At 37.9% G+C, this 26,835-nt stretch overlaps 2 protein-coding genes across 2 annotated transcripts; one reads left to right on the plus strand and one right to left on the minus strand.

Annotated features, from left to right (window-relative positions):
* Positions 1-425: 425 nt before the first annotated feature.
* On the minus strand, positions 426-4,768 carry LOC126759706 (uncharacterized). Its single transcript, XM_050474741.1, has 8 exons — positions 4,285-4,768; positions 3,756-4,203; positions 3,483-3,700; positions 2,441-3,299; positions 2,252-2,377; positions 1,798-2,162; positions 1,116-1,734; positions 426-1,050 (listed from the first exon to the last, which is right to left on the minus strand). Exons 1-8 carry the CDS (start codon positions 4,402-4,404, stop codon positions 803-805), a joined length of 3,003 nt encoding a protein of 1,000 aa, XP_050330698.1. The 5' UTR covers positions 4,405-4,768; the 3' UTR covers positions 426-802.
* Positions 4,769-14,968: 10,200 nt separating this feature from the next.
* On the plus strand, positions 14,969-25,821 carry LOC126751433 (glycine receptor subunit alpha-4). The gene is made up of 6 exons (XM_050461697.1): positions 14,969-15,389; positions 22,612-22,684; positions 22,762-23,216; positions 23,294-23,404; positions 23,471-23,997; positions 24,786-25,821. Exons 2-6 carry the CDS (start codon positions 22,614-22,616, stop codon positions 25,056-25,058), a joined length of 1,437 nt encoding a protein of 478 aa, XP_050317654.1. The 5' UTR covers positions 14,969-15,389; positions 22,612-22,613; the 3' UTR covers positions 25,059-25,821.
* Positions 25,822-26,835: the final 1,014 nt, after the last annotated feature.

The raw sequence follows: 26,835 nt of genomic DNA on the forward strand, positions 1-26,835 counted from the left end.
GGCTTGAATATGTGCGCTACGACAGCTGTCAAAGCGTGGTGAATGAGCCAGAATAGTCATTCACAATAAATATGATAAGTATGAAATGCATTTAAAATCTTTTATCATGCTCATATGTTAATTTGGAAGTCTACTTTCGGTTAAACATACGTTAATTACTAGTGTGTGCTACCAGAAATTTATGTTAAAGTTTCTGCGACGAATTGATAAAATAAACGAAAACATTCGTGCTTACCCATAGAACTGCAGAATTGCACTTGGTGTATGTATTAGTTTACATTCAATTTTTTTCAATGCATTGGAGACTTGGAAGGTTATAAAAAAAACTTTAGCATTTTCCAACTAAATAAAAAGATGATGTCATTAAGTAAAAATAAAACAAAAATCTCTACTATTTATGTTAAAAGACGAAAACACATTTCCTATTAAAATTTTATTCCATATTTTAAAATTGTTTCTTTTTTATTGAATATTATTTATTTTAATTACATACAAGAGCTTCTTGAAGCAAAATTCTTTAAAAAAATTAGCACAATGGAAATGCTTGGAGCCATTCATAAATGTTTTGACGGTCTGGTAATTTTTAAAAATGGTATTTACTGAATCTCAAAAACACTCCTTCCCTTTAACTAAATTTTGTTTTTATAAATAAATATAAACAACACATTAAAATTACTGTTGTGCAATTGGAAAATTAAATTAAACGGTATTTAATTTGTGCTCTCACAGTTTTGTTTACATACATAAAATGACGTCCTCCCTCCAACCCCCACCTAATTGCATTCCATAACTAAGCCTACATCTAGTTGGCATAAAAACCGTGCCCATCGTTGCCCATGTACTCTGTCCAACGCTGTGTCTGTATATCGTCCAGCTCAGAGCATACTTGACCCTTTTGTAGCGTATGACACGTACACGAAATGCTGATTCGTGTCACGATTAATTGCGATTCATACTTCGGCACATGTGGCGTAACATTCACTAGGCGATCGCTTAGACATTTCTTTAGGAATTGCTTTCGTAGTATACGTAGATTGTCTAGTGTGTAACCTTGATGATTAAGAAGGAACAACATATTAGCTATTTAATCAATACAAAATCGTTCAGTTCCATACTTTTATAAGCACTTATCTTTTCTTCAACGCAATTGAGATCCTGGGGCATAAAGAGTGGTGGATACGTCTCTGACTCACGTATATTTAACACGAAAGCGAAATCCACAGAAGAGCGTGTGCCATTTAGCGTCTTTAACAACACGCCCGTAGATGAGATTGAGGATAGGAACCATTCATCGGACTCATCGTTAGATAATGGACTAGCAGAAGTCGCGTCCGTATCTCTCGACATTCTCGTCTGTGTGCTGTCATCACGTCTTAGACGGCTACGTTTACTTTTTTTATTTGTATCATCTTGATTTGTCGAATAATCGTATTTGTGTGACTCTTTAATAGCATCACGCTCCTCCTTCTCCATTTCCAGATCCCATAAGCTAAGCGGCTCTTGTTTATCTAAGTTATTTTGCGGCACACCACCAGTGGGTACGGTTTGCGTAGTATTCTGCTCATCTTCAAATGAAGTTATGTCACTGCGCACATCGCGATTGCCGGGATATTTCGTGCGCAAGCGTATGGGATGCTCATTCTGCGGCACCAACTGCGGCACTTCATTGTCAGCGTAGAGCGTGTCGTATTCTTCGGGTACACGTGCGCCCACCACGGACTCGTAGTCTTTTTGCTAAAAGAAATACAATGAGTTTGTGTCGATTGAAGTGAAAGGAAGCGCATAAGAGTAGCTCACCGCCTCACGCATTGGTTCGTTGCCATTGGCGGCATAACCACCACCGTAGTAATTAGTGTAGCTATTTTGTTTGGCGGGCTCATAAACATTTTCGGCGGGTAATTCATTGTTTGGTAATATCTCCTGCAGTATCTCCTGATCGAATATCGGATTTCTCAGCGCATTTTCCTTGTAGTGTGGCTGATTTTGATGTTTCGTTGCCTTCTCTAGCTTTTCCAAGTCAGCGCTGTCGGCGATTTTCTTCAGCAGCTCCTCCCGATTTGCTAACAGTTTCTTGAGCAGTTTAGGATGCTTTAACGGGGACTTCGAATTCTGTTTAGCATATTGTGGGCGTTGCGTGCGGTTGAGGTGCACCTCAATGTCGTCTTAAACGGGAAATGAATGCAAGAACATTAGCAGAAAATGCTTTTATGAAACCCTGGCCACACATGTATGTACATACTTAGTTACTAACCTGTGCTAAAAATTACGGCTCCTGGTGGTTCGATATGGCGTGCAATTGCGTAAAGTTTCAGCACAGTCGAAGTGTTATAACGCAAACGACAAGTGTCTGCGCGTGATTGTAAAATGATGTCGCTGTCTGCAAATGTGATTGTAACGTGTAAAATACAAGTCTTCCTCCTAGTATTTATGTAACGCTCACCTGGTATAAATTCATAAGCATCTTTCGCGTTATACTTATCCCTACATTGCATTTGCCAGTGCAAAAAGAAGTCGCCACCGAAATTCTGCGATACCGAGACACCACCCAGCAAGCTATTCGAACCACCGGAATCAGTCATCATTGTGTCCAATAAGGGCTTACCCGTTTTACCATCCAGTATGGTGGTCTGCGAATAATAATACACTGGGAAACCCGGTCCAGTATTATATTTCACCATAAAATCGGTCACATTGTCATTATTGAAATGTCCAGGCACAATTGCGCTAACACTCTCACTTGCCGGAAAAGTGTAATTCCACAACATGCTGAAATTACGCCCATCAAAAGCATACACTGACGAGTTGAAAGATGCTGCCACAATATCCGCAATGTGATCGCCCGTTATATCGGTAATCACTGCCGGCACCATCACGCCAGAGTGTTTACTTTGAAAGAGTGGTGTAAACTCCTTTTCACTTGTAAATTGCATAAGGGAAAGTAAGCGTATGGTATAGATGCCACCAGGTGTATTTTGACCACCGGTAATGATCATAAGTAGCTCGGTGCCATCCTCTTTAGTTAACATCTGCACAGGCACAAAGACTTCCTCTTTGAACGGTGTGGGTATCGTGCGTATGACTTTACCTGTCTTGCCGGAAATCACCTTAATATGGCCCGCTTTGGACTCTTCGCGCTCCTCGAGATGTGCTGCAAGTATCTCGGAGATTTCGTCGCCATCTAAATCACGTATGATATTTATTGTGTAGAGATCCATCACGATGGGCGAGTTGGTTTCCACTTCGACTTCACGAAACTCCCAAATGCTGGTGCCGCTGCGTCCATTGATGGCGAATATCATCTGTGAGAGAAATATTACAAACTAAGTTCGAGTGGGGCTACAATTGTTGTCAAATAATATGCAATCAACACCATTGATATTATATACATACATATATCGTATTATAAACTCGAGATATATTTTTTTTTGGTTTAGGTAAAATTTCAGTTTTTAAGCACCGCTTTTTGCGGAAAGAACACTTACACCCAGCCTGCCTGCGGCCACACAATCCGGATAGCCATCAAGATCAATATCCAATGTACACAGCAGCGAGAACACATTCGCCACACTCCACGTCTGCCAGAGTAAGCTGCCGCTGGCGCCATTTATAGCAATCACGCCACCTTCACAAGGCACCTCGTCGTCACCTTGAGCGGACTTGCACTTGGGCAACGTAAAACCCTCGTACTGAATGTTATCATCTGAAAGAGCAAAAAATTAATGCAAATAAGCAGAGCTTTCATTACAGCTACCCACCAACGCCGAATCCGAAAATGATATCTGCAATATCATCGCCATTCAAATCGGCCTTACGTACTGGACTCTCGCTATTCATGCGTGGAAAAGTGCGCGACCACAAACGTTGCACGCTAATTTGTGTGCAAGGCACAACCTCCGGACCCAAACTACTGCCATATGCCAACGATTGAGCACCACCCGCATAAGCGGCACCCGGCGGCGCTGTGGGCTCGCGCTTCAGCCACACTTTAATGCGTTGCAGCGGTATGGGAAACATGGTCAGGATGAGCGCTGCGAGGCTTATCAAGGCAATAAGGACAGTTAGTGCGGCAAGGCCATAGCAGAATGGCTCACAGCAACGCCAACAGCGACGGTGCTTCATCATAATTGGCACCGAATTGTGCATTTTACCATTTTTACGGCGTGGTGCCATTAGTGGACGCTTCAGGCCCTTCTCTTCACTTAACTGTAAAGCGTGTAGTGAAGAAGTAGAGATTAAACTTAGTTGCAAGTGTGTGTGTGTCTGAGAAAGTGTTTATGTGTATACCTTGGCGGTGCGCGCATCCTTAATGAAGACGTCATCATCCACATCGTCACTGATCTCCTCGTCGATGGAGTCACGTATGGCGATACGATTCGATGGCACATATGGTCGCATTTTAATCATATTGTAGAATCTTTAAAGTGGTCACTTCGTGCGTGAACAGCGCGGCGCTGCTTGGTACAAGTAATGCGCCAATATTTCTCTTGTTTGTTGTAGAGTAAACAACAATAAATTATGAAAAAGTAAAATGCAACCGCTTCAGTCTAAATTCACTTGCTGCTACACGCCCTTAAGTATGCAATTTATACTTTGTGGTTTCAAATTTTATATCAACTTGTGCACTTTTTTCTATTTTAATTAACGTTTTGCACGCGAAATTGTAATTTTCACATTACCACATATTTAAGCCATTATATTTTACTGAGTTTTACTGTTATACTGCAAGCTCGCAACAATTTTGTGTTCAACTGTAATGGAGATTTGTAAAAATCGATATTTCCTCTGCGAAAATACGTGCACATACACGCATAAACATGTGTATACAAGAGGCGACACTGTCACTTTTGACAGCTGGTTAACGCAAATATTAGGGAAATCCAACGCCTGCGCCCCACACACATGCGCCTATATCCAAACCAACACAACACAACAAATACTTGTACATTGAAGCAGGCAAGTTGCAGCAACAATTTGTCGACGTCGCCAGCACGTGTTGCGCTTTTGTTTGTCAACAAACGCGCGTGGGTGGCAGCAACAGCCCCTAACCGATTGCGACCAAATACCATAAATCTCCACCGGCGCGCCACACAGCCTGTTGCTCTCAAATGCCTTTCACTTACACCCACACACACATTCATGCATGCACGCACACACACGCATATAGCGTGCAGCAAATGCTTACAAAAACACGCTCTACATACGCACAATAAACTCTACTTCATATGGGAATACTCCGCAATACCCGGTCACTCTCGCTCTCCGCACTTAACGGCCAATACGGTTTCGAATTCCTCATTCATGCCACGGCACACATACGAGTACACTTTCGTTTTTGCTTTACGCATACAGGTGCACAGGCAGTTAACAAATTTATAGCGTCTTGCATGTACAGTTATGTACATATGTATATGTTTATATGCTTGTAGATGTATAATTTTGTATGTGTGTGCGCTCAAATGCGGAAGTTCAATGTCCTCATTCGGTTATGAATGAATTGACGCTTTGTTGCCATCGTTACACGCACACATACATATGCACATGCATGTTAACATAGTAATGCGCCTCTTCGTTAATTCCACATATACCGTTTCGTGCTTACAAATAACGTAAATAAGAAGGAATTCTCTTGCAATTGTATTGAGGTCTTCTTAGATATTCATTTATGACTTCCGCAAAGTAAATCTAGGTTATGCTTTGTTTCCAAACAAATGCGCATTCATGCCGCTAACGGTAAGTTATGTACTTATTCGAGTAGTGAAGGACAATGTAGAATATGTATGTGGGCTTAACTCTTAATGATATCCAACTGGTCCATATGTATGTTCAGCTATAATTGAGTTAAAATTCTTCAGCCGCTTTCAGAGAAGTGAGCATTGACACCGACAGCAGTGCGACTATACTAGCGCAGAGCTCGCTAACAGTGTGCTCAAAGCGAGTCAATGAATGTCACTTCTCAATGCAAATAGCTTTAATGATTGTCTTGCGTTCTAGCACTGGATCAATTCGCGTGCGCTTAGCAGATGCTGGTCAACGAGCAGCTCTTGTGCGACTGAGAGATCTTTTGGTCTAGAGTAGAACACAGAAGATCTACTGAACTACTACCACAACTGGGCAACTACAAGGCTGATGAGCTAACCAGAGGGCACACCTTTATTCTGCTAACATCGAAATGGGACCAACTTGGATTTCTATAAAAATCTTGCGTTCTAGCACTGAACCAATGAACCTCACGGACCCTTAGCAGGCGCTGGTCAACGAGCAGCTCCCTTATGATTGCGAGATCCTTTGACCTAGAGTAGTATGCACGGAACTAACTGAACTTCTTGCCCTTCGCAAAGGTCATCTTGCCGCAAACGTAGAGTATCTTACTGGACATTGTCCAATAGGGATTCATGCGGTAAGACTAAAAATCTTGTCGGACGCAATTCAACGGCACCGCCGCTTTGTTATACCGAGTTGCTGATGAGTGCTCTCAGAGATCAGGAATGCAAGTCGAATAGAAAATCGTTTGGCTGTCGGCTGTGCTTGCAGCTTCTCGACGTCGAACCTTCCTTGGTTTTGTTGACGTGCGTTCTTTGCTACACAGAGGTTGGTGCGTATCGTAGCTGCAACTAGATAGTGGCCCGAGTCAATGTTAAGACCTCAAAGCGTACGCACTGCTAAAACACTGGAGACGTGTGTTCCGTCTGTCACAACATTATCGATCTGTTTTGTGCCTTATAGATCCAAAGACAGCTAGGTAGATTGATGAATTTCTCTATGCTGGAATCTAGTTCTACAGATTACCATATTTCGGGTCTCGGCAAAATCGTTCAACGCATTTGGGGATGTTTGATCATGAAGGCTGAATTTACCGGCCGTTGTGCCAAAGATGCCTTGTTCGTCCCCCCTGGTGAGATCATTGAAGACATCTTTGGTCACAACGTCCTCTCTTTCGTCGGGACGTGAAGAATGCTAATACTCTGCGACGGAGTCTCTCTCCCACCACAAATCCCACACCGATTTTGCGCTTCTTTATATGGTCACTGTATAAATATCACAAGGCCTCAGTCCTTGTCCCGTTCATCGCATTTCTTGGATGTCGTTGATGTCAGCCTTTACTCTAACGAGAATATCAACCAGCTGAGCAAAAGCACCTTCCCAATTAAGGGACCGGACATTCCACGTGCATGTCCTTAAATTGTAGTCCTTAACACGTTTGCAAGGGTCGTCATCAAAAGGGAGGTCACACATCCGAGGCTGTTTTCTTTTCGTATATATATGTATATATTCGCGAAGCCGTGTCAAAGTGACAGATGTTTCGTATTCGGGAAATTTTTGTAATTATTTTAAGGATTCATGCTTTTGTTATCTCATTGTAAAAAGCCAAACTTGTATTAACTAACAGCTACTCGGTCAACAAATATAGTCACAATCCTAGAAGTCTTTCTCTAATTACACTTACAACACCCATATGTATCATCTAGAACAGGCAACAACACAACATCGTCATTATGTAATTTAGCGATGACGGCAACACTTACTAACTGCACTTACCACATGTAACGATAGAATTTTATTCTTCCTCTTCTCGATTATCAAATTATCTGCATTGTATGGTGTGATAATCTCACACATGAAATATCAAGGCAAGGAGGCCAGCAGCAGCTCGCTTGAAAGCTCAGCCGACACCCACTATCCACTCGCTGTTCTACGTTACATTTTTTTGGCTGGGGTTAGAGGATCCCACGATGGTAGGGGGAGCTGCATGCTTTCACCGTTACACTATTATTAGTTGTTTTTAAAGCATTGAAAAGTGTAAAAGTGGAAGCAACTCGAAAATGCAACAACGCGCTCATCACTCTCACCACTCGACAGGCGCGGCTATTCAAAGTCATTTGAGGGAGAACTAAAGTGTGGAAATTAAATAGGAAATATGGTATACAAACATTTTTTTTTTTGATTAAATTAAAAAATGAAAACCCGCAAAGATGACGGTAATGTGAAGATATATTTGTGCAGGAAATTATCAGAAAGCCGCATTTTACACACGAACGTAGCTGGAGGGAAACTAGTCGCTTTCACTGGAGGAAGGGCGCGTCGCCAGTAGCAACTTGAGTGCTTGCGGCTATACAAAAATATCTTCAAAATGTATCTTTTCACAACGCCTGACTATGGTAGCATTTTTCTTTTTTTTTCTTCTGCATATTATCACTTATTTTTATTCCAATCTTTTTTATTGCGCTGATTTTATAAGATGAGGTTAAGTGCGGCACTTGTTGTCTTAAAGTTGCCACAAAAGTGTTTGACGTAAATGCGCTGGGCGGCATACAGTCGTGTTATGTGCATGCCAGTGTATGTATGTATAGGGAAGTGTATGAGTCGGGCAGTGGCGGATGGGTGCGCAGTCTGACGCAGCTGCATCAGCGCAAGAGAGGCTCATGAGGCAAGAAAGCTACTGGTGGGGCACTGAAGAAAACGATAATGGTGCTGATGTATACTTGTTGTTGCTGTCATGTATGTACATGCAAGCATGTGTGTGTGTACTGCTTGCTGTCGTTGAAACGTTGCTTGTTAAGTGTCCTCCGTCTGGAACGTTCACGAAAGTATAGAACGCCTGCAAGTAGGCTTTTTTTTCTTATATTTCACTAAACTACTGACATACACATACAAACATATAACACATTTGTACGCGCACATAGAAATGGGTTGCATTTGAACATTTTTAATCATATACGGCTATTTTAGCAAGGTAAGTGCAAAAAGATTTTTTAAGCAAATTTATTGAGAATAAATAGACTTATTTGCGTGCGTAATGCGACTTGTCCTTGAACATTTTATTTTAAGTAAATACTCATATGCATATATATGTATACATATATGCAATGGATAGTACCTAAAAATGAAAAATAAAAAAAATGTTATATCTATATATATATGTATGTATGTATCTGCATGGCATTGGCAAGGTCAATGAATAGTCACCACCGGCAGGGCCAAGTCTGTTGAGTATTGTCAATTGAGATCCTTGAAATTACTATTAAAATAAATTACTATAACAAGAAGTAACAACTTAGCTTGAACAAAAATCATTAATATGCGTGAAGCGAGCAAATCTTCTTTTTCTTCCATATACAATATTTTTAGAAATAATTATTTTTCCGGTAAATAAATTCAAATCAACACATTTGCGATTTTTTATGAATAGCAAAATAATTATAACATAACAACAACAATAAATTACCAAATAGAGTATTAGTTATTTCTTTGACGTCATACACTTTCCAAACTATAAACTTCTTCAAATTATCATAAGAAAGTCGAAAAAGTCTTTTCGTATTTCTGTTATTATAAATTTAAGTCTGCAATTCAGATAATTTTTATGTTAAGCGAGATTTTTACAATTTTTAAAGGTTTTTTTAACTTATGACTTTGAAATATATATTTTGTTTTGTTCAATAAAAAATTATCTTCAGTTTCTGCGAGAAACAACTTACCCTCGTAAAAGCTATGCACTTTCAAACATATTTTTACACTCTTGTGAAATCTCAAACACAAGAGGAATGTCGTCAATTTATGTTGTTAACTCGAGACAAAAGTTGTGCAGCGCTGTATTGCAGGTCCTTAGCGACTTCTTGTCTAACTTCGGTGCTAATGAGGCAATTTGCTGCCAATCACTTCAGCATTCCCACGGCAATCAAAAACTAAAAAACAATATTTTTTTACTAAATATATGTATATACACTAAGTATATATCAAATATTAGTTCTGCTTTTTCCAGACTGGATAAGAAAGAGAAGCAAATGAGCAAGACGAAATAACTCCTGTCATCAAACAAATAGTCGTCGCACTCGCGACTTGGCTCCCACTGTTGATAGTCATAACTTCGAAAACGTAGATAATTCCGTCTAACTTGGAACTAATATTAACAGCAACAACAACGTCTGCCTCGGAATCCAACATAGAATAACTCTTGCCAACAGGTGCTACTTCGGACTGAGTAGGCAATTGAAGTAAAGTCCTCTCGGCGAACAAAGACCAAACTCTACAAGTCACTCATTATTCCCGTCCTGCTGTATGGTGCAGAGGCATGGAAGATGACAACATCTGATGAGTCGACGTTACGAGTTTTCGAGAAAAAGATTCTGCGGAAAAGTTATTTGCTTTCTGCATTGGTTACGGCGAATATCGCATTCGATGGAACGCTGAGCTCTACGAGTTACACAACGACAATGACATAGTTCAGCGAATTAAGATACAGTGGCTACGACATGACCATGTCCGAATGAACGAAAACACACCAGCTCTGAGAGTATTCGACGTAGTACCTGGTAAGGGGAAGCAGAGAAAGAGGAAGACCTCCACCCTGTTGGAAAGATCAGGTAAAGAAGCACCTGGCTACACTTGGAATCTCCAATTGGCGCCAAACAGCGAAAAGAAAGAAAGACTGGCGCGGTATTGTTAACTCGGCTATAACCGCATAAGCGGTGTCTACGCCAATAAAAAAGAAAATATATTAAAGTACTTTATGTTCAAGGATATTCAATGAGAATACACGGTAGCTATAGATCAGCTATGTTTGTATATAAAATAACCTATTCTGATAAGTGAAAATACCATTAACTTTGAAAAAAAAAATGTTAAGAATTGGCTTCTATGAGAACTCTTCGGTCTATACCTCAGCCAAAATTTAACGTATTGTGGTGGAAGTTTATAGTGAATACGTTCTACCAGAGCGAGCGTGGGAAAAGTGGATTGCACGATTTGAAAGTGTTGATTTTGGCATAGAGACGAAGAACGCGCTGGACGGCCAAAAAATATTGAAGATTGGGAACTGGATTACTCGATTGCCAACACAAGAGAAACTGGTAGAATCTGTGAGAGACATGCAAGCAGTATTTTCAAATATTTCGAAAGTAGCCGAATACATGTTCAACGATAAGGAAATTGGGTGCGATATGCTTAAACACTACATACAGCAGTAGATTTTGCATTGAATTATAACTAATGATATAAATGGATCCATTATGATAAACATAAATCCAACAAATCTTATGAGAAATCTGTAGAAAAAGCGAAATCAACAGCAAAGCCGAGTGGATAATGTTCTGTATCTGATGCGTTCCAAAGGGCGTTGGTCTTTTATGAGCTTGTAAAACCGGGAAAAACCATTAATGAGGAACACCTTCGACAACAACTCATCAAATTGTAGCGATTGCCAAAAAACCACCGGAATTCGCGACTATACACGTATTACCTCGTGTTATCATGATAATAAGCGCCCTCTTATTGTAAGACCGTTTAAAAACTATTTGGAAAACAACGACGTGGAAGTTTTGCCTCACGCGCCTTATAGACATTCTTGTTTTTAACTTCTATGAAACTTACTATAGGGCGGGGGGAGATTTGGTCTGCAAAATTTCAGTTTAGTTTCTTAGTTTTGGTACATTATAGGTTTTCGATTAGTACGGTCGGACGAACAGTCACTCGGAATTCAACTCTCCTCATCATCCAGATCATTTATATATACATAACTCCATAGCTATCTCGATTAGTTTTAGTTTTACAAACAACCGTTAGGCGAGCTGAACTATCGGTGTACCGGTATGAAATGATCATCTTTCCGGCTATTTGTAGATACAATACCAATAGAAATATTCGTCTTTTTAAGCAAACCAAACAGACAACCAATTTTCGACTTCTACCCAGAAATCGAAATTCTGCTCCACCAATGCGTGTCCTTTCGATGAACCGGCCAAGTCTGGTGAATGCGACGGATGGAGTAGCAGCTCCCAGCCAAGTACTTTGATTGTATCCTGAAACATTTTCGCTTTGTGTGCAGGGACGTGTAACAAAATTACTTTGCCTTTTTTTTCTGGCCAATTTTGGTATTTTTCGATCAATACATGGTTCAAATTGATCAATTGTTGTCATATTAACAGTTTCACCAGGTTTTAGCAGCTAATGATATAACATACCCTTCTGATTCCTCCAAACTCAGATGATTGCCTTCTAACTGAATCGATCTGATGCAGTCGATATTGATGGTTTCGCCGGATTAAGATTTTTTCCTTATAGTAATCTTAAAATAAATCCATTTTTCATCAGCAGTGACAATTTGATGCAAAACTGATCTTTCGTGTCTTGGAAATAAAATTTCACAAGTGTTTTTTCAGTTTTCCATTTTTCTTTCAATCATTTTATATGGCACACATTTTCCACACTTTTGAAACTTTCCCATAGTTTTCAAAACTCCTTAGAATAATATTTCCATTGTGGTTTCGGCTAGACTACTGAGTATCATAGGCTCATAATAAAAACACGACTAATTTTAATTAAAAGTATAAACGAGTTAACCATTATAAAATTTAAGAAAGAAGCGATTTGGAAATTTTGTTAACCTTTCACTTTAGAAGAAGTGTGTGCCTAGCGCATTTAACCTGATAAACATTTGCTCTCCTTTTAAGGGGTTACATGGGTTTAAAGATATCAAAAAATCGAATTTTTTATAGTCTTATTAAATTCTTTCAAGTTGATCCGAGTAATAGTTATAATTTTTAAATACTTGGATGAAGGATTTTTCTCGATTAGAACTCTTTGAAAAAAAATTTCGCGAAATTTTCACTCAAATTTTCATTTTTTTGTAAAAATGTCTGCTAAAAATCCAACTTTCAGTTTTCTTTCCTTCGTGCAAAGTTCTAAGTTACGGTTTTTACTAAAACACGTATATTTTTTCACTTAAGATGATCTTGTAAAGACTTATCCTGCCAACGCGGGCGCATTTTTTTTCCGAGGGTCACTGGATACGGCGTCGCATTGACCGAGTTTAAAATATTTTTTTTCAAAAATTTCATAATTTCTTTGTTAATAGTGTATGTTTGTAACATAAATTGTAATAAAATATTTCATTTTTTACATGAGAAAAAAATTGCTTGAAACAAGGAAAAACGTTAACTTCGTCTGCGCCGAAGCTAATATACCATTCACAGGTGCATTTCTTTTAGTAACTATGTGTTCAGTTTGTGTGGAAGCTATATGCTATAGTAAGCCGATCTGAACAATTTCTTCGGAGATTACATAGTTGCCTTAGAAAATAATCTTCATCAAGTTTCGTAAATATATCTTGTCAAATGTGAAAGTTTTCCATACAAGAACTTGATTCCGATTGTTCAGTTTGTATGGCAGCTATATGTTATAGTGGTCCGATATCGGCAGTTCCGACAAATGAGCAGCTTCTTGAAGAGAAAATGACGTTTGTAAAGCGATATCATAAAACCTGAAGGACTAGTTCGTATATATACAGACGGACAGACAGACAGACAGACGGACATGGCTAAATCGACTCAGCTCATACTGATCATTTATATATATACATACTTTATAGGGTCTCCGATGTTTCCTTCTGTGACCCTGTTCAGGGTATAAAAAGGCTCTTTTCTACCCGAGAAACTACTGCAACCGCTAAAGCACAATCTTTAATAGTTTGAAATTTTATTGCAAAATATCAGCGCAATTATAATTATGCAATGAAAACAATGTTTGTGTGTGCATATTTATACATTTGTATCCGATTGACACCAATCTAAGTGCAGATGTACCGAAGAAGCCCCCAAAACTATGCTAAAGGCGCATAATGCAAAATATTCGTACACAAACTTGCGCACACACACACGCATGTATAGTTTGTTTGCTTGTATGTGTGCCTGTATGCGCTCTCAGCTACTTTGGCGTGCACAGCTGTTTTATGTTTGCTATTTTTAAACCAACAACAGTGAAGACATTGCGCCGAATTCACGCGCATATACAGCTAAGCGAATAATTGTATATATGTATGTGTGCGTATGTGTGTGTTAGCTTAAAATAAAACGATTAAACTTGACTTGAAGCAGCACTTTAGCAGCCAATCGATAATTTATGTCGAAGCGAATCATTTTTTAACATTGAAAGCGTCAAACAAGTACAAAAACAACAAGCGCAATGGGGCAGCAACTACAGCAAAACCAACGCTCAGCAATGCAGCAGCAGCCTGCTTAAGTGCCACTAGAAGGAATAATGACGACAGGATTAGGCAATGTCAAAGTACTCGTGGAATTTATGTTAAGTGGCTGCCGATGCAGCAGCAAATCATATGCAAGCAACAAGGCGCATGCTAGATAAGCAATTGTGTAGCCCCACGAACGTACACACACACACTTACACATTTTCCATATGCGCCAATTAGCAAACAGCAGTTATAGTAGGGAGATATAGGTAATTGGTTTTCTATAATGATTTTTGCTACGCACTTTGAACATACATAGCACAATTTACAGTAATACAGTAGTGCATCTAACGGTTTTCAATGTTTGGTGCATATTTTTTGAGTTATTGACTGTTAAATGTTATATTTGTGTATCTAAATGTTTAATTATATACATATGTATAAGTGACAAGATTGAATATCGAAATCGGTAATAAGATTACGCCATTGCGCCGAATCCTTTCTCGTCAATGCATGCGAGCGCTTAATTTACGCTTTGAGCAGCTCACAAATGCCAACACTAAAGCAATGGAGGCACACACACACAAACATACAAGCATAGATATGTATATATATACACAGATTTACATACATATTTATATATATATATATATATATATACATACATACACATTCCATGCATACCTACCCAGTCTACGTGGCCGGAAGGAAAGTGCAAGCAAATTTCAGAGATTAAAAGTATTTTCCATCTCAGCGACATAGCATTGCAACAACAATAACAACAACAGCGTAGCAGCAGCGCCGCTGTCTCATCCGCATCCGTCAAGTGCCCACCACCGAGGCGCACGCAGATGCCAATGAGTATCAGCACTCCAGCGCCCTGCAACGTATGTGTATTAGCTACTTACTGCTTAGCGACGAGCGTTGCATTGCTTCAGCTCTGCTGCACGGGCTGCGGATGCTTTTGTCTCAGTTTCTGAATTTACTGGGTTTAAATTCAAATCTCAACGTTGTAACCGCCAGTCAGCGGCGGATGTTCAGCGCAATTAGACGTGCAAATCGAAAAGTGAAAGCAACTTCAAAGCGATTAAGGCAATCAAAGACTTGCTATAAAAATTGCTAAATTCCACAATTTTTTTATTACTAAATAAAATGAGTTCGTTTTCAAAGAAATAAAATAATTTCGAATATGTTTAGCAAATATTCGTGCTTAACGCCAAAACGCGCTCTTGTTGTGTGAAAGCACTAAAGTACGCCTACGGTGTTACATAAGTTTGTCTGTGAAAAAATTGAAGTGTTTTCCAGAAGCTACAAGCTATAAAGCAATAATGAAAATATAATAGTAATTGTTGTGAATGCGAGTTTGAAATTGGCAAATAGAACTTTCGCATATAAAAATTGCTCAATTTTACATAAAATATACGCTTCGGTAAGTTGAATAAGTAAACAAATTAAGTTAAAATAAATATGGAGAAAAGCTAAAAAACTGCGATAATAAATGCAATGAAGCTATTATAAAAAATAAAAGTGGCCACATTTGTAATTGGTTAAATGGAAATCGAAAAAAAAATAATAAAAAATATGCATAATCATTTCTCGTACTTTTTGGCGAAATTTCTAGAAATTCTTTAGTTTTCTATGTTCGAATTTCGAAGGTTTTTTTGCTTTGGATAAAAAAGAATTTACAAATTTACTAAAATTTGTTTGTCATTTGCTTATTTATAATTGAAAAATAATAAAAGCAAATAATTTCAAAATTTGATTGCGTAGTCGAAAAAGTCTTTTCGTATTTCTAATCAAACTTTTTTTTATATTTATACTAATAAATAAATAAACAAATATGTACCATTTTGGTCGACCACTTTTTGCCATTTTTCCGCTAGAGACATTATTCCATCAGTGTGAAACTCTCATCGAAATTTCGAAATTTCCAGAATGGAAGCGAGCGAACCCTTGTTGTGCTACACGAACTGATACCGCATCGTCTCCGTAAACTTCACAAATTTCATTGGTGGCTTGCGTGGCATTCTTCCCTTTTTATACAAAAATTTCAAAATATAGCGAATTTCTTCATCATTTTCACTCATTTTTGATTAGCTGTAACTCTTTTTCCACTTCCCCGAATTTAATTTTTTGTGGTTAAATGAAGCTTAAAATCTCACCTTTCCAACACTATATGGTATGACACAATGTGATTGGTAGCACGGGCGATATACGACTGCAACGACATCTATTGATAAAATACGAAAAGACTTTTTCGACTACCATGCATCTACATGTATGTATGTTCAAATTTCGAGGTTTGATAAAACAGCATTAAAAACTTTTACTCACCATTTTTATCATTTGGTTATTTAAGTTTGAAAAGAACACGAAACTAATTTCAAAATTTTATTTTTCATTGAGTTATGCGTACTTGAAGTAGACGAAGAAAAGACCGTGTCCACGTTACCATGATTTCTAACCTTGTAGTCAACTGAAAAATAAAACAATAATTGAAGCTCGATTAGTACGAATGTCGTAACCCAAGTAACTGAAAACTGAAAAAAAATCATAAAATGGTGGCTACTTAAAATTAAAAGTCGACTCTTTCTTTAATTTTCGAACTTCGTCGAATTTTTTAAGAATATAACAAATTTCAATTTTGCATTCTTTTGTTGCTTCATGTGTTAGAGAGATATTGAAGTAAATTCTGTCTATATTTAAAGTAAGTCCGCTTATTATAACTAAAGATATCGTGGCAACTGCAAAAGTAATTACGAGAAAAAAGCGTTTAATATTATATGCGCTAATGGGTTACATGGGGTTTTTCGGGTAAAAAACGGCTTTTTCAAAATTTTTTCTCATATAAAAAATTAAATATTTTATTTGAATTTTTTATTGTGACAAACATACGCTATTAACAAAGAAATTTCGAAATTTTTGAAAAAAAAAATATTTTAAGCTCGGTCATTGCAACGCCATTTCCGGTGACCCCTCGGAAAAAAGAATCGCGCACGTTGGCAGGATAACTCCTTACAAAATCATCTAAAGTGAAAAATATACGTGTTTTAGTTAAAACCTTAACTGACAACTTGGACAAAGGAAAAGAAATTGAAAATTGCATTTTTGGCAAACATTTTTACAAAAAAATTAAAATTTCGCGACATTTCGCGACATTTTTTTTCAAATAGTTGTAATCGAAATAAAAAACTTCGTCCAAGTCTTTAAGAATTGTATTTCAAATAACTGTGTAAAAGTTTGTGAACATCGGTTGAGTAGTTCTCGAAAAATCTTGCCAACCGACTTCAAAAACACAGCTTCGAAAAAAACTCGTTTATAGACGGCGCACTTAGCCTAACTTGCCTCGAACGCACAAGTTCTCAAGGCTGTATCTCCGAAACTATTACTCGGATTAGCTTTTAAGTTTAGGACAATATTTTCGAAGTGTTGTAGAATTTAATACGTTAATAAAAAATTCGATTCGATTTTTTGATACCCGTAAACCCATGTAATCCCTTTAAGTTCAGCTTGTTGCAGTCGTGCGCTAAACTGGACCAGTTGCCACATAATAATAAATAAAGTGACTTTTGAAAAATTCCTTACATAGATACTTTTGAATATTTAAACTATTGAATTTAAAAACAAAAATTCGTGGTCTTAAATAATTTTGAAGTTCCGTTATAAACCACAGATCTTTATAATGTGCTGAGAAAGACTTGAAAAATGTCTTTGTGTGGAAAGAACTTTTAATTTTAATGCCAAATTGTTTGCGGAGCACATTTTTTAAACAGTTCAGAAGGCCTACTTAGATAATAACTTCGATTTTTTAAGCCACTTTGAAATTTTTTTTTTTTACAAAGAAACGACTTTTCTTTAAAAGTCGCCATTTTCTCAAAAATAACAATTGTGACTAGCCTTTCTGTAATTGCCTGTTTGCACCTATAGCAATATACGTAATAAACTTTTTTGGTTTTTGGAAACAATTTTTCTCACGATCAGACGCCTTTTCTCGGAGGTTCTGTTGTTGTTGCAGCGACAGAAACATTCCTGAAGTAATTTCGATGAATGGTGCACAGTTGACAGTCCATGGCGTATAAAAATCTGTGTCCAACCTGGTTACTTAGAGCCGACTGTCATGAGAACTGTATCGGTTTCGGTCCTCATGACAGTCGACTACGAAATTTCAAAATGAATCGTCGTTTATTAAAGTACATTCCATTATTACACAATATTTTTATTTATTTATAAAATAAAATGCCACTTCAAATAAAAATTCCCTAAAAAAATGCGTTTTTCCTGACTTGCAACCCTTTAATTCAACGATTTGCCTAATTTCAGTTATTTCTTGACGTACATAATGATATCGTCATGTGAACTTTCGTGGGATTAAGACAAAGTTAAGCATTAGTGGGACAGCACACATTTAATATTGCATGAACATTTGACTCTAAAAGAATTTGTTCACGTTGGGGCCCACATAATTTGTCAATCGCTCTAAAGAAGGCTCATGCCAATTGGTCGAGAGAAATATAGAAAAATACGAAGGCGGAGCTTCGAAACACGTTTATGACATCGTAACAGGTGATGAATCGAAGATTTATGCGCATGAGCCCTAAAATAAACAGCAGTCGATTGTACGAGTGTTTCCAGAAAGCACTCCAAGCATTACGGCTCCCTGTTTTTTAAGAAAAACTGGACATGTCGCGACCATACCATTCGAACAGCGCAGAACAGAAAATTCTTAGTAGTAAACAACCATTTGTTTGCCAGTTGTGTTTCAAGAAATCAGGAAAACCAACCGCCGAAGACGGATAACATGACCGTGACGATGAGAGCTTTCACACATCGACTGAAACAACTATATTTTTGAGCACTCAAAACATCGATTTGTTGAGTCATTCGCCGTATAGACCTGACTGGACACAGAGCGACGGTTTTCAAATTTAATACTTTTGCAGATGCCGCCAGAAGTTTCAGCTTTCCTGCTAAAAGAAATCACCCAACGTAGACAAACTTTTCTTCAATTTAAGCCTGGCTTCATCATATATCTATTTCGTTCTTTGATAATTTGCTTTAAGGGCTTACATGGGTTTACGAGTTTCAAAAAATCGATTTTTTTTGTTGTCTATTTCTAAAGTTAATTCGAGTAATAGTTTCGGCGATACAGCCTTGAGAACTTGTGCTCTCGAGACTAGCTAGGCTAAGTGCGCCTTCTTTAAACGCGTTTTTCTCGAAACTGTGTTTTTGAAGTTGAAAATTATCACTGAAATTTTTTTGTAAAATTGTCTGATGTTGCAGTGGCCGAGTTTAAAATATTTTTTTTCCAAAAATTTCAAAATTTCTTTGTTAATAATCCATATTTGTAACAATATAATTTTTTAATAAAATATTTAATTTTTTATATGAGAAAAAAATTGTTGAAACAACGTTGTTTTTTACCCGAGGAAACCCATGTAACCCCTTAAGCTACTACTATATACTTTCAAGTTTAAAAAACTATATGCTAATACAAAATTTTCCGCTCTACAAAAACTTAATAATTTTTTTCCCAAAATCATTTCTTTAAAAGTTATGCGTCGTTTAACCCATATCTCTGGATCCGTAAGTCCGATCAACGTGAAATTTCATGATTGCCTAGTCTGAAGGGTTTTACGTATTGTGGTTAAATCTGAGCCGAACTGGACCACCTGGAACTTAGATATGACCAAAAACTAACAACTAACCCTTACGTCAACAGAGAGCATACCCGGGTAACACATTGAATTTTCAAGCAACAATACTGAAAAAAAGCGAAAAAATACATTTTTTTTGAAATTCATTAATTTTTATTTAAACCGAATTCACATTCACCGAGGTGCCTTATAGGTAAATGCTGTGTTGCTCATACGTCACGGTGTACTCATAATGCAAATTTGTTTAAATAGCATGTTTTTGCCTACGCCCAAGCAATTTTTTGTTCAAAGTGTCCTTGCGGTTTGCTTACGATTTTGAATGTCGATTTTCTCCTAACCTTTTTCTCAAATGCCTAATCGGCACTGCTGGCATCGTTGACGCTAGACAACGACCCCAACACATACTCAAGTCGACCTCCGAGACAACGTTGATGCGAGCATCACCGCATTTCATGCCATGACAATGCGCCATAAAAGCGCATACAGATACTTGTGGCGGCCACTCTAGTCAAGTGGTTTTAATTGTGAATTAAGTCGCTATTGTGACCGTCACACAGCTGCAAGAAGGTCTAGTGCAAACCACAAACCTTGCCAAGACTTCCAGCCTTTGGCGGTGAGGAAATATGCGTCGTTGACTTTTATTATTTTTGTTTTTTGTTTTTTCTTTTTGTGTTTGAATTCATTTGAATATTGCTTTCAATATTTTATACTAAGGCATACATATTTATGAACGCATTCGACGTAATTTGTCTGTGTGTGTGTATGATTTATATGTATGGGAATATTAGTAAGACATGCATGTATGTTTGTATGTGCGTATGCGTGTGTGATTGAAAATCTTTGCATGCCTTGATACTATTTCTGGATCTGCGCGAACTATCCATATAATTACGCAGCTGTCAAGGTAATTCCTCATTGTTAATGAATATTTTGTTATTTCCGTTTTCAATTCGATTGTCATTGTCAGTGACACTGGTTGAAAGGATTTTGAAATTATTTCCGCCGTCTTAAGCCTTACTTCAAGGATACATCGCATTTTCAGGTTAGCGATTTCCTATTTACATTCTCTACGTGTTCGGTCCTTCCTCACCTTGACAGTGTGCGACTAATATTTACACAAAGTAAAATAATAATAAAATACTTAGCTTGGGAAAGTGAAAAGGTTAAGACTTTGACTTAATTAATCACTGATCAATTATTTAATATTGTTTCTGAGACACTGATGGAAGTCAAGAAGTCATAAAAATTTGACTATGAGAATTAAATGTTTTGTTGGGTGTTTGGAGTTCAATTTATATTGTTGTTATTAAACCGATGGACAACTATATTTGTTAAATGCTAGTTAAGTCTATTCGACGGATGTACAGCGTTTGTCCTTAAAGTAATAGGACTGAATCGATTTAAAAAAAATTATTGAACCAATCGTTACAATTCTTTAAAAACTTTCAAAATAGGCTCCTTCTGCGTCGATGCAGCGCTGCCAGGACGATTTCCAAACATTGAAGACGTCACGGAAAGCATTCTCCAGAATAGCCTTGAGAGCCGAGGTGTATGCTGCTTGTATCCCTCTGTCGTTTCAAAATGCCTCTCTGTCTCGGCATCATACTCAAAGATCCATGACTTGTCACCTGTGATTACGTTATTCAAAAATTGGGGGTCACTTTCACACATGTTCAAATTTTCTTGGCACACTTCCACTTGCCGCAATTTCTGGTCGTCAGGGAGCACTTTTGGCACCATCTTCGCGCACAACTTGCGCATGTTCAAGTGCTCCATCACAATGTCATGAACCACAGATTTTGATAAATTTAACATCTGGACAATTAAACGAATACTCAGTCGACGGTCTGAGTTCAAAATTTTGCGCACACGAGTTACATTGTCGGTTTTTGTCGAAGTCGCAGGTCTCCCAGCACAGTCTTCATCCCCGACCTCTTCCCGGTCCTCCAAAAAAGCCTGGTGCCACTGAAACACACCACTTCTTGCTAAAGCAACTTCTGGATAAGCCTGATTGATCATATCAAACGTCTCTGTCGCAGATTTACCGAGTTTCACATAGAATTTAATCGCGTACCTCTGCTCTAACGAACGCTGCATATTTGGCTTGCACCACTCACAGAAACACGTCACGCGAAAATGTTCGTCCTGACTCTCCAGGTGCTCGGAGACAACTGACCAGCCGCTCGTTCGTTAGCTAGGAACGCCCTCTACCGAATCCAGTTTGTGCGCGCACACTCCGAAGTACAGTCGCGGCGGAAGAAAATCAGTCCTATTACTTTCCGGACAAACCCTGTGCCATATATCCATCCGGATACACCATAGAACTGTCCGGATCGTTTGGGTTACGTAAGCCCGTCATTCGTTTAGTACTTGTGTTGTGAGTTTCACAGTGTAGTTTAATGCTGATTCTTATAATCAGTCTGTTATACTAAATATAAACCTCACTGATCGGAATAGGTATTATGCCTTGACTTACTATTCATCCTTCATTTCGTTCCTGCTTACTCGTATATCGACAATAAACTAATAATATTATTAATATTCTCCGCGGCGAAAACATATCAGAGATGGATGGATGGGGTGGGCAAAACAATATTTTCTTATTTCAAAATATTTGTATATCCTAAACAGGGTATATACAGTTTGCACGAGGTTTGAGCCACCCAGAAAGAAAGGTCGCATATTCGATCAAAATCGAGTTCTTGTAAAGGAACCTTGTTTATTCGACGAAAATCTTCACGAAATTTGACAAAGATTATTGTCCAAGACAAGGCTATAATCTCCAAACATTTTGTTCAGATCGGATCACTAAAGCATATAACCTCTATACAAACTGACCGATCAAGTTTTTGTGTGGACAACTTTTTTATTTTACAAGATACTTGTATATGTAGCTACTCAAAATTTAACAGAGTATATTGTCCAAGACAAGGCTATAATCTCCAAAAATTATTAAGATTTATATTTTTTTTAACAAATCCTTTTCTTTTCTTACAGTTATGGAATATCAAATATTTCTCTTGGTAATATTTTCAATATGTTTAGAGAAATTCACAACGGGCGAATACCAGTAAGTTAACACTGTTGCTAATATTTTTCGTTTCTTGAACTAATCATCAACAATCTTCTACACAACACAAATGAAAGGCAAAGTTTAGCGATAACAGATATTTTGCCCGAGGACATAAAACGATATGATAAAATGCGTCCACCCAAAAAGGATGGACAACCAACAATTGTTTATTTTCACGTCACCGTAATGGGTCTCGATTCGATCGACGAGAACTCTATGACTTATGTCGCGGATGTGTTTTTTGCACAAACCTGGAAGGATCATCGCTTGCGACTGCCCGAGAACATGACACAAGAGTACAGATTACTAGAAGTCGATTGGCTAAAGAATATGTGGCGACCGGATTCATTCTTCAAGAATGCCAAATCGGTGACTTTTCAAACCATGACCATTCCTAATCACTACATGTGGTTGTACAAGGATAAGACCATACTTTATATGGTGAAGCTAACACTGAAATTGTCATGCATCATGAATTTCGCCATTTATCCACATGATACACAGGAATGCAAACTGCAGATGGAAAGTTGTAAGTCCGAACTAACGTAAAATCATTACTAATTTGTTGGTTTAATTACTTATGTTTGTATTTTTCATTTTGTGTAGTGTCACACACAACGGACGACATGATCTTTCAGTGGGATCCCACGACGCCTTTAGTAGTAGATGAAAATATTGAATTGCCGCAAGTGGCGCTGATACGAAATGAAACGGCAGGTTGGACACATACTATTCATGTAAACTTAAAAGAATACTCTTATAATTAGTACATTATTCTCACAGATTGCACTCAAGTGTATTCGACGGGCAATTTCACTTGTCTCGAGGTCGTTTTTACGCTGAAACGTCGCCTCGTCTACTATGTTTTCAACACTTATATACCGACTTGTATGATTGTTATAATGTCTTGGGTCTCGTTTTGGATCAAGCCGGAAGCTGCGCCAGCGCGTGTTACATTAGGCGTCACCTCGCTGTTGACCTTGTCCACGCAACATGCGAAGTCGCAATCATCTCTGCCGCCGGTTTCCTACTTAAAGGCGGTCGATGCATTCATGTCCGTTTGTACGGTATTTGTTTTTATGGCGCTAATGGAATATTGCCTAATAAATATTGTGTTGAGTGATACGCCCATACCGAAACCAATGGCTTATCCGCCGAAACCAGTACCGGAAGGTGCGAAAAAAGAACCAGAAAAACCGCCAGCCACAGCACCCACACCGGCACCAGCGATCACACCCGCCAAAGTGGTGCCGGACGAAAAGATAGAGAAAATTGAGAAAATATTCGACGAAATGACCAAAAATAAGCGGGTGAGTAAAAATAAGATAACTGTAATTTCATCATATGTCATCATATGCGAAACTGAAACTTGAAACTGTGGATTATTGTCATTTATAAGGGGAGCAAACATAGTCATTATCAACGTAGCCATAACAACTAACCTTCCTGGCGACCTGACAGAAGTCTTAAAATCAAGTTATCATTGAAGATAATTAAATTCTCAAGAGTATTTAGATCAGAAAAATAATTATCATGAACCCTTCTGCCATCCCAACACACACAAAACGAATGATAGTACATATGTACATATATGCCTCTTAGGCAATTCCTTTCTCCAAAAGGTTACAATATATCTCAGATTGAAGTTCAGAGCATATTGATGTCACCACATAAACAGATATGTTTAGACTATATGTTTGATACATATTGTTTATTATTTTATTTCATACTATTAAGAGACGATAGTTTGTGAGTGGGAATGTTTGTTACTTCTTCACGACTAAACGGCGGAAGGGATTTTAATAAAATTTGTTATAGAATTAGTCGACACTCTGAATTTACACAGAAACTACGTTTTACTTCGAGAAAATATCTTATTCTCAGGAAAAAATGGACGAAAGTGATTTCACATATTCTGTTTGGGGAACTTTGTACAGAACGTTTTAAATTAAAACGCTTTCTAACCTTTTGAGAATCATATTTCAAGTTATGAACCATATAAAACTATAGCTATAGCTGACAGTTTCATAACAACATAACCTTTTTGAGTTACAAATCTTTGGCTACAACATAATTTTCTTAATGACACACTTTACAGGTTGTGCACACACGGCGTGTTGTTCGGCCGCCACTCGACGCCGATGGTCCTTGGATACCGCGTCAAGAATCGCGCATAATACTCACCCCAACTATTGCGCCACCTCCACCGCCGCCACCGCCAGAGCCTGAGCCGCCTAAACCAAAGCTTACGCCACAGCAAGAGCGTCTGAAGCGTGCCATTTATATTGATCGCACATCGAGGGTACTCTTCCCGGCGCTATTCGCCGGTCTCAACGCCATTTATTGGATCATATTTTATGAATATCTCTAAGCACAAACCAACTTACTTATGGTACATACCAAATGTACAGCTGCTGTGGCTCATCTACATACATACATATGTACATACAAATGCATTCTCCTCTGCAATTGAGAGGTGAATGATGAGTATGATTTGTGGTTTTAACTCAACTCGTTAGATTAAGTGACATACAGTAATATTTAAATATATGTACGAGTAACTGTAAACAAAGAATATGAAAAATATGTAGATAATGTTGTAGTGTTAATGAACGGAAGTAGAAAATTTTATTCAAATCAATTTGCCAAAGCAAGTTAATTAAATCTAGTGTGTGTATACATACTTATATAGTAAATATGTATGTATGTTAACTAGCGGTAATATGTATAAATACTTCTATAAGCTGGAAATAAGTTAATGAGCAGCGCGCTCTTTGTGAAATTCTTATGTTCATAAATAATAAAGCCTTAAATCATTTTCAAATTTTTATTTCTTACAAACACGTTACATTGATTGGTAAACCGTTAAGCATCCTAATCGCGAATATTTATTAAAAGATCTAAGTTATCATAATTATTGTATGAATTCATTTATCACTAATTTTTAATGTAATAATTTATTTAGAATGCATTTTATAAGCTAATAGAAGTTGTTATTGCGAAAACTGTATTAAATTGTAACGAATTTTAAAAGTATATATTAATTGTGATAATAATTAATGAATATGTGTACATTTCTGACTAGTGCCAAATAAAAAACGAACGCTTAAAGACAAAGTCAGTGTGTAATGCAATTATTTTGGCATATTTTATTTATGCTGCGTGCCATGTATCAAAAAACGACTTTTTACCATTGGATCAAATTTGACCCGGACTGGCAGATATAACGAGATTTTCGTTAGGGACGCTACAAAAGTAGACCTCGCCATATTTTTACCGATCTTTTGACATTTCTCTTCAGTAAGGTTTGCCATTTCATCATAGAAAGATATACGATCCAGCAATGATTCAAAATTATTAAAATTTTCTATTACGAAATTCGGAGTCAGCGGCCTCAACTTTATGAGCGCTACGTCCAATTTATGGTCGTCATAATTGTCCTGTCAGATCAACAATTGAGCGTCTAGTGGAAAAAATTGCATCCACAGTCACAGTACAAAATGTTCCCTTGCCATTGAGACAAAGAAGAGCACGTAGTGTCGAGAATATTGCTGCCGCTAGCGCATCAGAAGCATTGAGGTAGACCCAAATCAGTCTCTCACACGTCGTTCTCAAGGGTTGGGCATCTCTGTGACGTCGCTGTAGCGAATTTTGCGAAAAGATCTTGGCCTACATCCTTACAAGATCAAATCGACGCAAAAACTGAACCCGCTTGACCACCAGAATTGTCGTATGTGCGTGAATTGGGCTGAGCAACACCTTAAAAATGATCCCGATTTTCATCGAAAAATCGTTTTCAGCGATGAAGCTCATTTCTGGCTGAATGGCTTCGTCAGTAAGCAAAATATGTGTTATTGGTCAGGTAGAAATACACACCTACTCCATAAGTCTCCATTGCATCCCGAAAATTTTATGGTTTGGTGCGGTTTATGGGCCGGCGGCGTCATTAGATCGTACTTCTTGAATATATGTATCTCTTGAAACATGTTGCTACAGGGTATAATCGTTTTATTTTATTGTTTATTCCGGGTGACTTTATACCGCGTATATCGGCCAATATGCGTATTTTTCTTATATCTACTTGAAAGTACTTCCCAGGCTTTAATCCTTGCAAGTTACAAGAGTACAAAATTTTCGGTTACACCCGA

This window comes from Bactrocera neohumeralis, chromosome 2 (assembly GCF_024586455.1).
Source record: "Bactrocera neohumeralis isolate Rockhampton chromosome 2, APGP_CSIRO_Bneo_wtdbg2-racon-allhic-juicebox.fasta_v2, whole genome shotgun sequence".
Taxonomy (NCBI): Eukaryota; Metazoa; Arthropoda; class Insecta; order Diptera; family Tephritidae; genus Bactrocera; species Bactrocera neohumeralis.

Coding starts and splice junctions, on each gene's coding strand:
- LOC126759706 (XM_050474741.1), bottom strand. CDS start 4,404: ATGATTAAAATGCGACCATATGTGCCATCGAATCGTATCGCCATACGT. Junction 3,701..3,755: donor CATTTTCGGATTCGGCGTTG/GTGGGTAGCTGT, acceptor TTGCTCTTTCAG/ATGATAACATTCAGTACGAG. Junction 1,051..1,115: donor AAAGATAAGTGCTTATAAAA/GTATGGAACTGA, acceptor TTAATCATCAAG/GTTACACACTAGACAATCTA.
- LOC126751433 (XM_050461697.1), top strand. CDS start 22,614: ATGGAATATCAAATATTTCTCTTGGTAATATTTTCAATATGTTTAGAG. Junction 22,685..22,761: donor TTCACAACGGGCGAATACCA/GTAAGTTAACAC, acceptor CACAAATGAAAG/GCAAAGTTTAGCGATAACAG. Junction 23,405..23,470: donor GATACGAAATGAAACGGCAG/GTTGGACACATA, acceptor TTATTCTCACAG/ATTGCACTCAAGTGTATTCG.